This window comes from Rhinopithecus bieti, unplaced genomic scaffold, assembly GCF_001698545.2.
Source record: "Rhinopithecus bieti isolate Rb0 unplaced genomic scaffold, ASM169854v2 scaffold_26131, whole genome shotgun sequence".
Taxonomy (NCBI): domain Eukaryota; kingdom Metazoa; phylum Chordata; class Mammalia; order Primates; family Cercopithecidae; genus Rhinopithecus; species Rhinopithecus bieti.
Window position 1 is genome coordinate 492220 of NW_016812390.1, and position 12689 is coordinate 504908.

General features: G+C 39.8%; 1 protein-coding gene across 3 annotated transcripts in view; it reads left to right on the forward strand.

Moving 5' to 3' along the window:
• Positions 1 to 12689, forward strand: part of TNPO3 (transportin 3) — a 107515-nt gene that overhangs the window by 62189 nt on the left and 32637 nt on the right. For all 3 annotated transcript variants that reach the window (XM_017896241.1, XM_017896242.1, XM_017896239.1), the window contains 4 exons: positions 2548 to 2694; positions 6112 to 6219; positions 7944 to 8035; positions 9927 to 10066. In XM_017896241.1, coding sequence (XP_017751730.1) covers positions 2548 to 2694; positions 6112 to 6219; positions 7944 to 8035; positions 9927 to 10066 — 487 coding nt within the window. The remainder of the gene's footprint in view (positions 1 to 2547; positions 2695 to 6111; positions 6220 to 7943; positions 8036 to 9926; positions 10067 to 12689) is intronic.

A 12689-nucleotide genomic window follows, 5' to 3' on the forward strand; every position in this document is an offset into this window, starting at 1 on the left:
CTTACGCGTGTAATCCTAGCACTTTGGGAGGTCAAGGCAGGCAGATCACCTGAGGTCAGGAGTTTGAGACCAGCCTGGCCAACATGGTGAAACCCTGTCTCCACTAAAAATACAAAAATTAGTCGGGCGAGGTGGCTCATACCTATAATATCCCAGCTACTTGGGAGGCTGAGGCAGGAGAATTGCTTGAACCGGGAGGTAGAGGTTGCAGTGAGCCGAGATCAGGCCACTGTACTCCAGCCTGGGCGACAAGAGCAAAACTCTATCTCAAAAAAAGAAAAAAGTGAGAAAGAAGTGCTCCCAAGTTGGGCACTGTTTTAAATAGCTCTGTTTTGGATCCTTGATGGGAAAAGGATGGTAGGGACCCTCTTACTGTGCCTTAGGCACAGTGGTCCTGTGACTCTCGACCCGTTTTCTGTTATCACATGCAAGACAAGGTTTATTTGTTTTACATAATGTCATGAGGATACCTAGATTTGAGTGGAACCCAAAACATTTCTGGGAGAATGTAACCCCACATAGTTATCACTCCTTTAAACAGTGCCATGTGGAAAAGAGGCTATGAGTAAAATCCCAGGCCTTTTCTCCCTTTCTGTCACATTCAAGAAAACAGGTGAATAAAAGTGACATGAAGCTGAATCAGTTATGTTCAGGAGTTACAGATGATTTTGAATCTCAAATATTCAATGAAGTGATTTCAGAAGTTTCAGAAAAATACTTTTAAAAAGACTTCTGGCCAGGCGCGGTGGCTCACGCCTGTCAGCACCTTGGGAGGCCGAGGCAGGCAGATCATAAGGTCAGCAGTTTGAGGCCAGCCTGACCGACATGGTGAAACCCCGTCTCTACTAAAAATACAAAAATTAGCTGGGCATTACAGGAGGCTGAGGCAGGAGAATCACTTGAACCCAGGAGGTGGAGGTTGCAGTGAGCTGGGCATTACAGGAGGCTGAGGCAGGAGAATCACTTGAACCCAGGAGGTGGAGGTTGCAGTGAGCCAAGATCGCGCCACTGTACTCCAGCCTGGGCGACGGAGCAAGACTCCATCTCAAAATAAATAAATAAATAAATAAATAAATAAATAAATAAATAAATAAAAAGACTTCTGGCTGGGCATAGTGGTTCATACCTCTAATGAGGTTCATACCTCTAACACTTTTGGCGGCTGAGGTGGGAGGGTTGCTTGGACCCAGGAGTTCGAGACCAGCCTGGGCAACATTGGAAGACCTTGTCTCTACAGAAAATTTTAAAAATTAGCTAGGTGTGCTGGCGCACACCTGTCATCCCAGCTACTCAGGAGGTTGAATGGGAGGATCGCTTGAGCCCAGGAGTTCGAGGCTGTAGTGAGCCATGATTACACTACTGCACTCCAGCCTAGGTGGCAGAGCAAGACCCTGTCTCTGCAGAAAAATTTTTAAAATTAGCCAGACATGGTGGCAAGTGCCTGTAGTCCTCCTAGCTACTCAGGAGGCTGTGTGGAAGAATCACTTGAGCCCAGAAGTTCAAGGCTGCAGTGAGCTATGATTGTGCCCCACTGCACGCCAGCCTAGGTGACCCTGTCTCTAAAGAAAATATATATATCTTTTGAGACAGGGTCTCACTCTGTTGCCCAGGCTGGAATGCTGTGGTACGATCACAGCTCACTGTAGCCTCAGCCTCCTGGGCTCAGGTGATCCTCCAACCTCAACCTCCTGAGTAGCTGAGAATACAGGCATGCGCCACCTACATGCCTGGCTAATTTTTGTATTTTTTGTAGAGATGGTGTTTTGCACCTGGCTGAAATTTGTTTTAAGTAAAATAAAATTGGACACGGTGGCTCATGCCTGTAGTCCCAGCACTTTGGGAGACCTAGGTGGGCATGCGCCACCTACATGCCTGGCTAATTTTTGTATTTTTTGTAGAGATGGTGTTTTGCACCTGGCTGAAATTTGTTTTAAGTAAAATAAAATTGGACACGGTGGCTCATGCCTGTAGTCCCAGCACTTTGGGAGACCTAGGTGGGAGGATTAGTTGAGGGCAGGAATTCAAAACCATCCTGGGCAAGATGGCGAGACCCTGTTTCTACTTAAAAAAAAAAAAAATTAGCTGAGCTTGGTGGTGTGTACCTGTAGTCCCAGCTACTTGGGAGGCTGAGGCAGGAGGATCGCTTGAGCCCAGGAGTTAGAGGCAGCAGTGAGATGTGCTCATGCCACTGCACTCTAGCTGGGGCAACAGAATGAAACTCTGTCTCTAAAAAATAAATAAAAATAAAGACTTCCGCGTCTGTTACCGTTTTCTCTAAATTCAAAATTCAGTGTACTTTTGGAGGAATTACCTCAGGACTAAATGGAATGTAAAGCCAGTCATTCTAAATGGAGATTTGGGCCTAACATGGGAAGACAATTTGGGGAGATAATAGTAAATCTGCTAGAGAAAAGGTGACTTCTTAACTGACTCCACTCATATTATTTAAAAATATATCTTTCTTCCTGTATGGTCGTGGTGATAATAAAATGTCTTCTTATTCTATTCCTTTCCCATTCAAATAAATCATCTCTTTTAACCTAACAGGTAGTAGAAATTTCATTTAACTTTTGGTACCGATTGGGGGAGCATTTGTACAAAACTAATGATGAAGTTATTCATGGCATCTTCAAAGCTTACATTCAGAGGCTGCTTCACGCCTTGGCTCGACACTGCCAGCTGGAACCAGACCATGTAAGTTCCCTTCTCTACCTCTTCAAATCTTAATTTCTTCGTCTTGTCAGTGCCAACTTGAAAAGGAACTGAGAAGATAGATAATAAACCTGGCTGGGTACCCTGGCTCATGTCTGTAGTCCCAGCACTTTGGGAGGCCAAGGTGGATGGATTGCTAGAGGCCAGGAGTTCAAGACCAGCCCGGGCAACATAGAGAGACCCCTGTCTCTACAAAAAGAAATTTAAAAAAATTAGCCAGGCTTAGTGGCACACGCCTGTAGTCCTAGCTACTCAGGAGGCTGAGGTGGGAGGATTGGCAGGTTTTGTCACTCTACAGCTTATACTGAAGAAGTCAGTACCAGTATAATCTGTTAGGCCTGTTTAGGAAAAAACAAACAAAAAACACTCCAGCTAAACCAGTAATTCTTTTCCTAGGAATTTATCTTAAATCTGCAGAAGAAAAAACAGCTATTTTGTATACAAAATGTTATCTATAAAAGTAAAAATTATAAACCCATATACAGCAGTATAATAAGAGTTATATGAATTATATAAGAAGAGTTAGGATTTAGCAACTTGATGGAGCAATTAAAAGGTAGTGAAATGATGGTATGGTAAGAGAAAAATCAGAATGTAAAATTTTGCACTCCTTTTTTTTTTTGAGATGGAGTCTTGCTCTGTCGCCCAGGCTGGAGTACAGTGGCGCCATCTCGGCTCACTGTAAACTCTACCTCCCAGGTTCACGCCATTCTCCTGTCTCAGCCTCTTGAGTAGCTGGGACTACAGGCGCCCGCCACCACGCCCGGCTTTTTTGTATATTTAGTAGACACGGAGTTTCACCATGTTAGCCAGGATGGTCTCAATCTCCTGACCTTGTGATCCACCCACCACGGCCTCCCAAAGTGCTGGGATTACAGGCGTAAGCCACCACGCCCAACCAAAATTTTGACTCTTGTTAATAGTAGAAAATAAGTGGTTAGATGAAAACTAATACAAAAGTGAAATATTTGTGTGTATGATTTTGCCCCACGAACATACACATTTTAAAAATCTTATTTATACTCATTTTATAGTTTAAAAGAATATAGAAATCTATTTGCTTAGAAAAAAATACTAGAAATATTATTAGTTTATTAGAAAACTCTTCAAACATCATGCTTAATCTCTTCAAATTTTGCCACATTTATTTCATCCTGTTGGTTGGTTGAATCCGTTCTTTAATCCAGGACCTGCAGTAAGTTTTATTGCTTACAATTTAAATCCCACGTGCTATCTCTTAATTTTAATGTTAGTATTTTGTTGGAGTCATGGTATTTTGTATCTCCACACAACCTTAGTCATGATTTAGTCTAATGGTTTTCAGACTGCACCCACCACACGGAGGCCGAAGTGGGTGGATCACTTGAGGGCAGGGGTTTGAGACCAGCCTGGCCAACATGGCAAAACCCCGTCTCTACTAAAAATAGAAAAATTATCCGGGCATGGTGCCGGGTGTCTGTAATCCCAGCTACACAGGAGACTGAGGCAGGAGAATCACTTGAACCCAGGAGGTGGAGGTTGCAGTAAGCCGAGATTGTGCCACTGCACTCCAGCCTGGGCAATAGAGCCAGACTCAGTCTCAAAAAAATAAAATAAAGTGATGACTCCTGTCTTCAGCTACATTTTATTTGGAAGCCTGATTTATAAAGCAGGGCCCCTTTGGTTTAAATGGCTTTGTGCTTGATCCCTTTTGTGCCTTTGCTGATTCTGTGGCACCATTTCCCTTGCGGGTAATTTCTTACATGTGTAAGTGTATAGTGCTTTATAATTTGTATAGTGCTTTATAATGTTAGCCATTATCTCATCTGAGATAGCCATCATTTCCTCCTCATTCCTTGACCTTAATTTCTTCATCTTAAAGCAAGGAGGTTGAACTAGATTAGCAGTTCTCAATAGTACTAAGGGCTTTTCCCAGGTATTTGGGCCCAAGATTCTCATACATGCCTTTAACCATCTTATAATTGCTAACTCTTTGTTTACTTACAGAAGTGTGTCAGAATAGAAAAGATACAGAAGTGTTTGTAATAGGAAACCATGGAATATAAATGATGTTTAAATTTTTTAATGACAGATTTCAAATGCACAGCAAACATGAAATAATGTCATAGAGAACATCTGTATACCTACCACCTAAATTCCACTATTCATATTTTACTATGCTAGTTTTATATATCTGTCCACCTACATGAATTTTTTTTTTAAGTTAAAAATTCTGGGCTGGGCATGATGGCTCACATCTGTAATCCCAGCACTTTGGAAGGCCCAGGTGGGAGGATCACTTGAACCTGGGAGTTTGAGACCAGCCTGGGCAATATAGTGAGACCTTATCTCTACAGAAAATTTTAAAAATTAATTGAGGCCAGGCGTATGGCTCATGCCTGTAATCCCAGTACTTTGGGAGGCAAGGCAGTCAGATTGCTTGAGCTCAGGAGTTCGAGACCAGCCTGGGCAACATGGCAAAACCCCAACTCTACAAAAAATATAAAAATTAGCCAGGCGTGGTGGTACATACCTATAGTCCCAGCTGCTCAGGGGCTGAGGTGGGAGGATTGCTTGAGCCCAGGAGGTCAAGGCTGCAGGCAGCCAAGATCAAGTCACTGCACTCCAGCCTGGGCGACAGAGCAAGGCCTTGTCTCAAAAATGAAAATAAAATTATATTTTCTATGTGAAGTTATTGTGACAGTGGTTGATTTTGGTAGATCTTGAAACATAAATCTTCAGAGGTTTGTTTGGCACTAAAGAGCTGACCTTCTCTAGATAGGCTTATCAGTTAATTTACTACTTCTTCCAGGTCACTTCTCACTCTCACCAAGCCACATTTTTCCAACAACAGAACAAGCTGTAGCTTAGAAATACAAAACACAGCCGGGCACGCTGGCTCATGGTGGCTAACACTTTGGGAGGCCGACGTGGGCAGCTTACTTGAGGTCAGGACATCAAGACCAGCCTGGCCAACATGGTGAAACCCTGTCTCTACTAAAAATAGAAAAATTAGCCAGGTCTTGTGGCGTGTGCCTGTAATTCCAGTTACCTGGGAGGCTGAGGCAGGAGAAACACTGGAACCTGGGAGGTGGAGGTTGTAGTGAGCAGAGATCGCACCACTGCACTCCAGACTAGGCGACAGAGTGAGGCGCCGTCTCAAAAAAAATAAAAATAAAATGCAAAACACACACACAGACCAAATAGTTTCTCATGGTAAAGGCAGAGAATAGGTTGTGTTGACTTGGTATACCTCACAGTTTGGGAAACCCTCCATCTAAAATAAAATACCCTCATGATTTAGGCAACTTCTGTTCATTGAAACTTGACTGCTTAATGGTTTTTTTCGTCTTGATTTTATAGAGGTCATTGAAAGCCGAAGTGAGTTTAAAACAAATGTTATCTGATTTGAAATTTTAGGAGGGGGTTCCTGAGGAGACTGATGACTTCGGGGAGTTTCGGATGAGGGTATCAGACCTGGTAAAGGACTTGATTTTCTTGATAGGGTCTATGGAGTGTTTTGCTCAGGTAAGCCTATTTGGAGATTGTTTCCAGTTTTACTAGTCGCCTTAATTGTGTTCACTTCTGTGTCTTCTGTGAATGTTCCATCTTATTTCTTCAATCTTAGTGGCTGAATGAGATAATAGATATGCAAGTGCCTAGCACACTGCCTGGCATATAGTAGCTATGCTTATTTAACATTTTACAAGTCAGTTGCAGTTTATGGATGATTTGGTTATGGTTTACTCTCTCTGCTTGCAATGATTGCTGTTCCACTTGTACAGCTGGAATAGAAGATCATAGATAAGCACTAAAGCCTCTAGGATACTTACAGGGAATTTGGACCTAGCCAGGAACAATAGGCAAGTGTTTCTGCTTTAGTAATTACGTACCAACTCCTCGTAACTCTTTTAGTTATTTGGCATTATCTTTGTCCACACTTATGGTTAGATTCCTGTGCAGTTTCATCCCAGAGGTGACTGTGCTAGAGTAGAAGATTCATAGTCCAGAGGTTTTCCTGACAATCAGTGAGTAACATTTTACCTCATAAGGTTACAGTCATCATCATTCCATATCACTTGACATTAGTATAATTTCAGGCGGTTTTCATATTGCTGGATTATACTCTAATGAGCTCTGAAATACTACTTTGGAAGCTTTATCACGGCAATACTGAAGTAACCTAAATTTTTTTTTTTTTTTTTTTTTGGTAACTCAGTCATTTTTTGTATATTTGGGAGTCATACAATCTAAAAAATGTTAATAACATTATAACTATTTTCATTATATTAAGCAAAGCATGCTTATTGACCCATCTGTGAAGAGTTGGGGATTCTTAGAAAGCCACTTAAATGAGATCCCTGGATCTTAGACAGATGACCTCTGCTCAGATATTTCAGCTCTTCTCTCTTTAGCCCTGTGGCTTTGAGAAAGCCTTTGATCTTCTCAATCCTTTGACTTAATTTACAAATTTATGTAAATTATCAATGCTGTTCAAGATACAGTCTGTGGAACACCAACCCCATGAGATGTTTTTTGCCAAAAAAAGTTATATCATTAATTAAAATTAGGAAATGGTGTAAATAGTATATTAAAGGCTCTGTGAAGTTGTATAACAAGAAAGCTGTTTAATTTTGCCTTCCCTAGCAGTGTCTGTTATTTGACTGTAAAATATTAGTTAGTCACGTTCTGTAGGTGGATATAATCTGGGAAATTCTGGACCAGAACATCTCAGAGTATTCTGCTAGGTGTACCTTTTTTAAAAAAATAAATTCTGCTTGGATACAGTATTGTGATAGGTGCTTCTAAACAGCTGCTTTTTAGGAATTCAGTCAGTACTACCAGTGCTGATGCAGACAAGTAGTTAAAACAATAGAAATGTAAAGCCAATACGTATGTAGAGGATTTGCATTGTATCTCTATTTTAAGTGTGTTTATGTATTTATCAGTTATTATCAGGAAAAGACACTCATGTACTGTGTTTTGTTTTTCTCATAGTAGTCGTTTTCTGGGGGCAGATGATAATTTTGATAAACTCTTGGGAGTCTAAATGGGTTTATTTCAAATATTAAAATAGTTATTCCTAGTTAGTAATGATGTAAAAAAATGAAAATAATATTCTCATCTGGCTTGAGAGATAATTAGATTTAGAAACAAGGAGCAGGATTTACTTTAACTGGATTTTTTGTTTTGTTTGTTTTGGCATTCTGTTTTCCTTTTAATGGATCCATAATCCACCTCTTCTTCTCTAGTTATATTCTACTCTGAAAGAAGGCAACCCACCCTGGGAGGTGACAGAAGCGGTTCTCTTTATCATGGCTGCTATAGCAAAGAGTGTTGATCCGTGAGTGTCTCATAAGTCTTTTGCTGGGAACTCTAAATATCAAGAGGAAGGAAAATTACACTATTTTTTTTCCTTATATGGTATATACCTGAGACTTTTAGAACTTCTTCTGTTGTGCTGTCTAGTCTTCTGACTTCTAGTGTTTAGTCCAGGGTCGCCTGAATTGCTGATACCATGTTTTAACAACATTTCCTAGAGTTGAAATTATTTTATTCTTGATGCTAGGAATAGAATGCTGATTTATTTTTCCAACTGAGGCTCCCTTGTGAAAGTTGGTATGGTAAAGAATTTGTTAGACTGTTTAATTGTTGGTATTTGCTTAAAAGCAATTGAATAGACACTAATTTGGGTTTTCTGCTTTTGTGACCTTGGGTAAGTTATCCTTACAAAATTAATTACATTGTTTTGAGTTTCAGAGAGGCAAGGCCTAGGCACCTTTTCACCTAAAAGAGCCAGATCTAAAGGGCAGTTACCGTTTTTGTTATTGCCATTAAAAAATTTCAAATTATTCAAATTTTACTTCTAATTGCATAGACATTCTATTTATGGTATGAAACCCTGGAGACAGAATTTACTTTGTGCCTTGAGTATATAAATCAATGTTAATATCTGCCACGCTGAATTGTGACGTGATACCTGCCGTCAAGCTCTATATTCAGTCTTGATTGGAGAGATGGTTAAGGTAGATATTTATAAAAAGCACAGTGCTTCTTTCTTAGCTGCCTTTCAGGGCCTCGTCAATGAGATATTGTTTCTAATCCAGTAAATATTCAAGGAGTTTGAATAGGTTTATTTTTCTCTATTAAGAAGTCCTGGTCCTTAATTATATACCACACTATTTACTCTTAAACCCATTTTGGTGTCATTTTGAAGCTTATTAAAATAAGTCTGTGACAAGTCTGAAGCTTATTAAAATCATTAATATTCTAACTAATATGTCTTGGTTTGAAAAATGATGCCTAGATAGTCTTCATTAATTGATTTAGTGTCCCTAGGAAACATAAGGCATAAATGAGAGATTCAATATATTTTTTTGTTTATCTGCATTTCAAGCCAACTGCATGATTATAATTTCTTAGTGCATATAAAAGGACTTAATAGTCTAGCTTATCAGCAGAGGGTGGTCTTGCTCTAATCCAGGATATTATTTACATTTTAAACATCTTTCATTTCTGGATTAAGTTCTGCCACTTTGGGGGCATCCTCCACTCTACTCAAAAGGCGTTTAGCCAGTATGTTTTGTCGGGGGCAGAGGGAGAAGGAAAGGGAACAGATAAACTCATGGAGCTGTGGAAAATGTTTGGTTAACTTTAATTTTCCCTCATGTTCCAAATCGGGGCAACTTAATCTATTCCTGCAGCTTGTTTTCTTGTTCTTTCAGTTAGTGAACTGGCTACCCATACTTACCTGTTCTTAAAGTTTCCAATATCCAGGTGTAAGAAATCTTTGGAGAATAACAACAAAGAGTGGTCTATCAGAATTATTCATTCATCTGTTTAGCCATTCAGCAATATTTATTGAGTGCCCACTATGTGCCAGGCACTGTTCTAGGTGCTGCAGCTATAGGACGAAATAAAATAGATTCTTTAAAAGAAGACATTCATCCACAGTAAATGTCTGCCTCTCCACCTTGATGTGTCTTTAGACACTTTACTGGCATTCAGAATATTAAGGAGCCAGTATGCTTTTCCTGAAACAATATCTTTCATTTCTATCTTTTCCTCTTTTTTGAGGATTTGAAAATCTTTCATAACAAATACCAAGTACTTTTATTTTAATAGTTATTTAGAAAGAAGCTCTTTAGTAATGCTGTGTGTCATCACAGCCTGTTATTTGGCCAGAATAAAACCTCTGAAATCAGTAACTGTGAGTACTTACCACCTATACTCAGGGAGAACAATCCAACACTTGTGGAAGTCCTAGAAGGAGTTGTCCGCCTCCCAGAGACTGTACATACGGCTGTGCGATACACCAGCATTGAATTGGTTGGAGAGATGAGTGAAGTCGTTGATCGAAATCCTCAGTTCCTTGGTATGCGTAATCTCTCTCCTCTGCCACTTCTTAACTTGTCATTTTTCTGATTTTTCTTCTCATCTCTTACTTTTGCTTGAGTTTTCCTTTCTGTTTTTTTAACACGAGAGTGTTTATAGAAACTGAGAGTAAACAATATGTTGTAAGTTAGTGCTTAGTTGATGTAACACTTATAATCTGATCTAGGAGAAAGACCTTTGAAAGATTAGATCTACAGATAGGGAAACACTGAACAGTTTGCTTCTAGTACTCTGTTTAAGCATGAACATTTCTGTCTCTGTTAGTCTTTGGCATATGCTAATCAGACTCTCTTATAGTTTTAACATACTAGAAGCTACTAAAGGACCAAAGCAAAGGAGGTAATTTTCACTTGTAATACATGCTTCATTTAAAACCAAGAATTATTATTCAAAACTAAATAACTGCAAATTAAAATGAAGACTGTTGTAAAGCCTCTGGCTGTCCTTATTGACTTGAAAAAATAACTAAAAATCATAAGTAACAACTTTAGAATTGAAGGTAAAGTTAGAAATCATTTATTCTAACCTTCTCATTTTACAGACAAGGAAACTGAGGCCCAAAGAGACGAAATAACTTATCCAGGGTAATATATATCAAGCCCTGACATTTAAGAGGGATACATTCTGAGAATTTTAGGAATGCCAAATTTTGTGATTAGTATTAAATCATTCAGTTGGATGTGTTTCCTATGTATATCTTTATTATTGCCTTTTTACTTGATTTTATTTTATGTATCTGTTTTTAGTGACTGAAACACATGCTCAAAAGAGTGAATGTGTTCTTTGTTTCTATACACTGAGCTGCTTTCTAAGTTCAACGTACTGTTTCTTTTTGTTTGTTTTTGTTTCTTTTTTTGTTTTGAGATGGAGTCTCGCTGTGTTGCCTAGGCTGGAATGCAGTGGCCCGATCTCGGCTCACTGCAACCTCCACCTCCCAGGTTCAAGTGATTCTCTTGCCTCAGCCTCCCAAGTAGCTGGGATTACAAGTGCGTGCCACCATGCCTGCTAATTTTTGTATTTTTAGCAGTGACGGGGTTTCACTATATTGACCAGGCTGATCTCAAACTCCTGACCACAAGTAATCTGCCCGCCTCAGCCTCCCAAAGTGCTAGGATTACAGGCGTGAGCCACCACACCTGGCCCAGCATACTATTTCTAAGTGATTTCAAAATGACTGTTTTTTAGTTCTTAGATTTCTGCACTTTATCTGGCTCAATATTTGGCTTGCTTTTCTGAACCATTTTTCCACCAAGGAACAGTAGATTTTTTTGTTTGTTTTAATACTTCAGTTAATGTCCAGAAAGCAGCAAATCTAGGTTGACTTGCAGACTCTTATCAAAAGATGTATCATTCAGTGCCACCTTGCAGTATCTCATTCAGATTTGTGCCTCAGCAGTAGACAGATTGCTCTATGTTCATACTCCGAATAGTCAAAACTAGAAATACCCAATTTGGGAGTCACAGAAGTCTACAGTATTAGAGTTGCTTGGGCTAGCTTCTAGATTCTAGGTCTTTTGATTCCTAGACTAAACAGGGTGAGGTTTTGGTTTTGGTTTTTTCTTTTTGGTGAAGGTAGGCAGATTGTGCTGAGTTTGGGCATTGTATTGATCATTAGACTAGAAATGGATATAATGATTTTAAATGGGCTTTAAGACATTATTCTTGGTCAGGCACGGTGGCTCATGCCTATAATCCCAGCACTTTGGGAGGCTGAGGCTAGAGGATCATCTGAGTTCAGGAGTTTGAGACCAACCTGGCCAATAGGCGAAACCCTGTCTCTACTCAAAATACAAGAAAATTAGCCGGGCTTGGTGGCGCATGCCTGTAATCCCAGCTAGTCAGGAGGCTGAGGCAGGGAGAATTGCTTGAACCCAGGAGCAGGAGGTTGCAGTGAGCCAAGACTGCGCCACTGCACTCCAGCCTGGGTGACTGAGCGAGACTCAATCTCAAAAAGAAAAAAAAAGGAAAAAAAAAGATGTTATTCTTTTGATTCTTTCCACTTTTTCACAGTTTGCTACAAGGTCAGTATAAAGTACTCACAATGACCTTTAACAATATATGGTTTTTTGCTCAGGCGTAGTGGCTCTCAGTGGTAATCCTAGCACTTTGGGAGACTGAGGCAGGCGAATCACTTGAGGCCAGGAGTTTGAGACCAGCCTGGCCAACGTGGTGAAACAATCATCTCTACTAAAAATACAAAAATTAGCCGGGCTTGACACATGCCGATAGTCCCAGCTACTCAGGAGGCTGAGGCAGGATAATTGCTTGAACCGGCGAGATGGAGGTTGCAGTGAGCTGAGATCGCACCACTGTACTCCAGCCTGTGGGACAGACTGAGGCTCTGTCCCCCAAAATAATATATGGCTTTTCTAAGGTTTTTTTCCCTATAGAAAAACATTCTGATTTTATAAAAGAAGGTAAAAGATGAGTAGAATTAGCTCTATAGAAATTCAACTTTATAATAAACTTTCTTGGAACACTTATATTTGGCAAAATTAAAACATAGTGAATTAATTCATCTAGAAGTGCTAAAGATTCATCTGCCTATTTTTAAGGCCTTTTGTAACTAGAGAGAAGTATAAAAATTTCAGCTTTAGACAGCT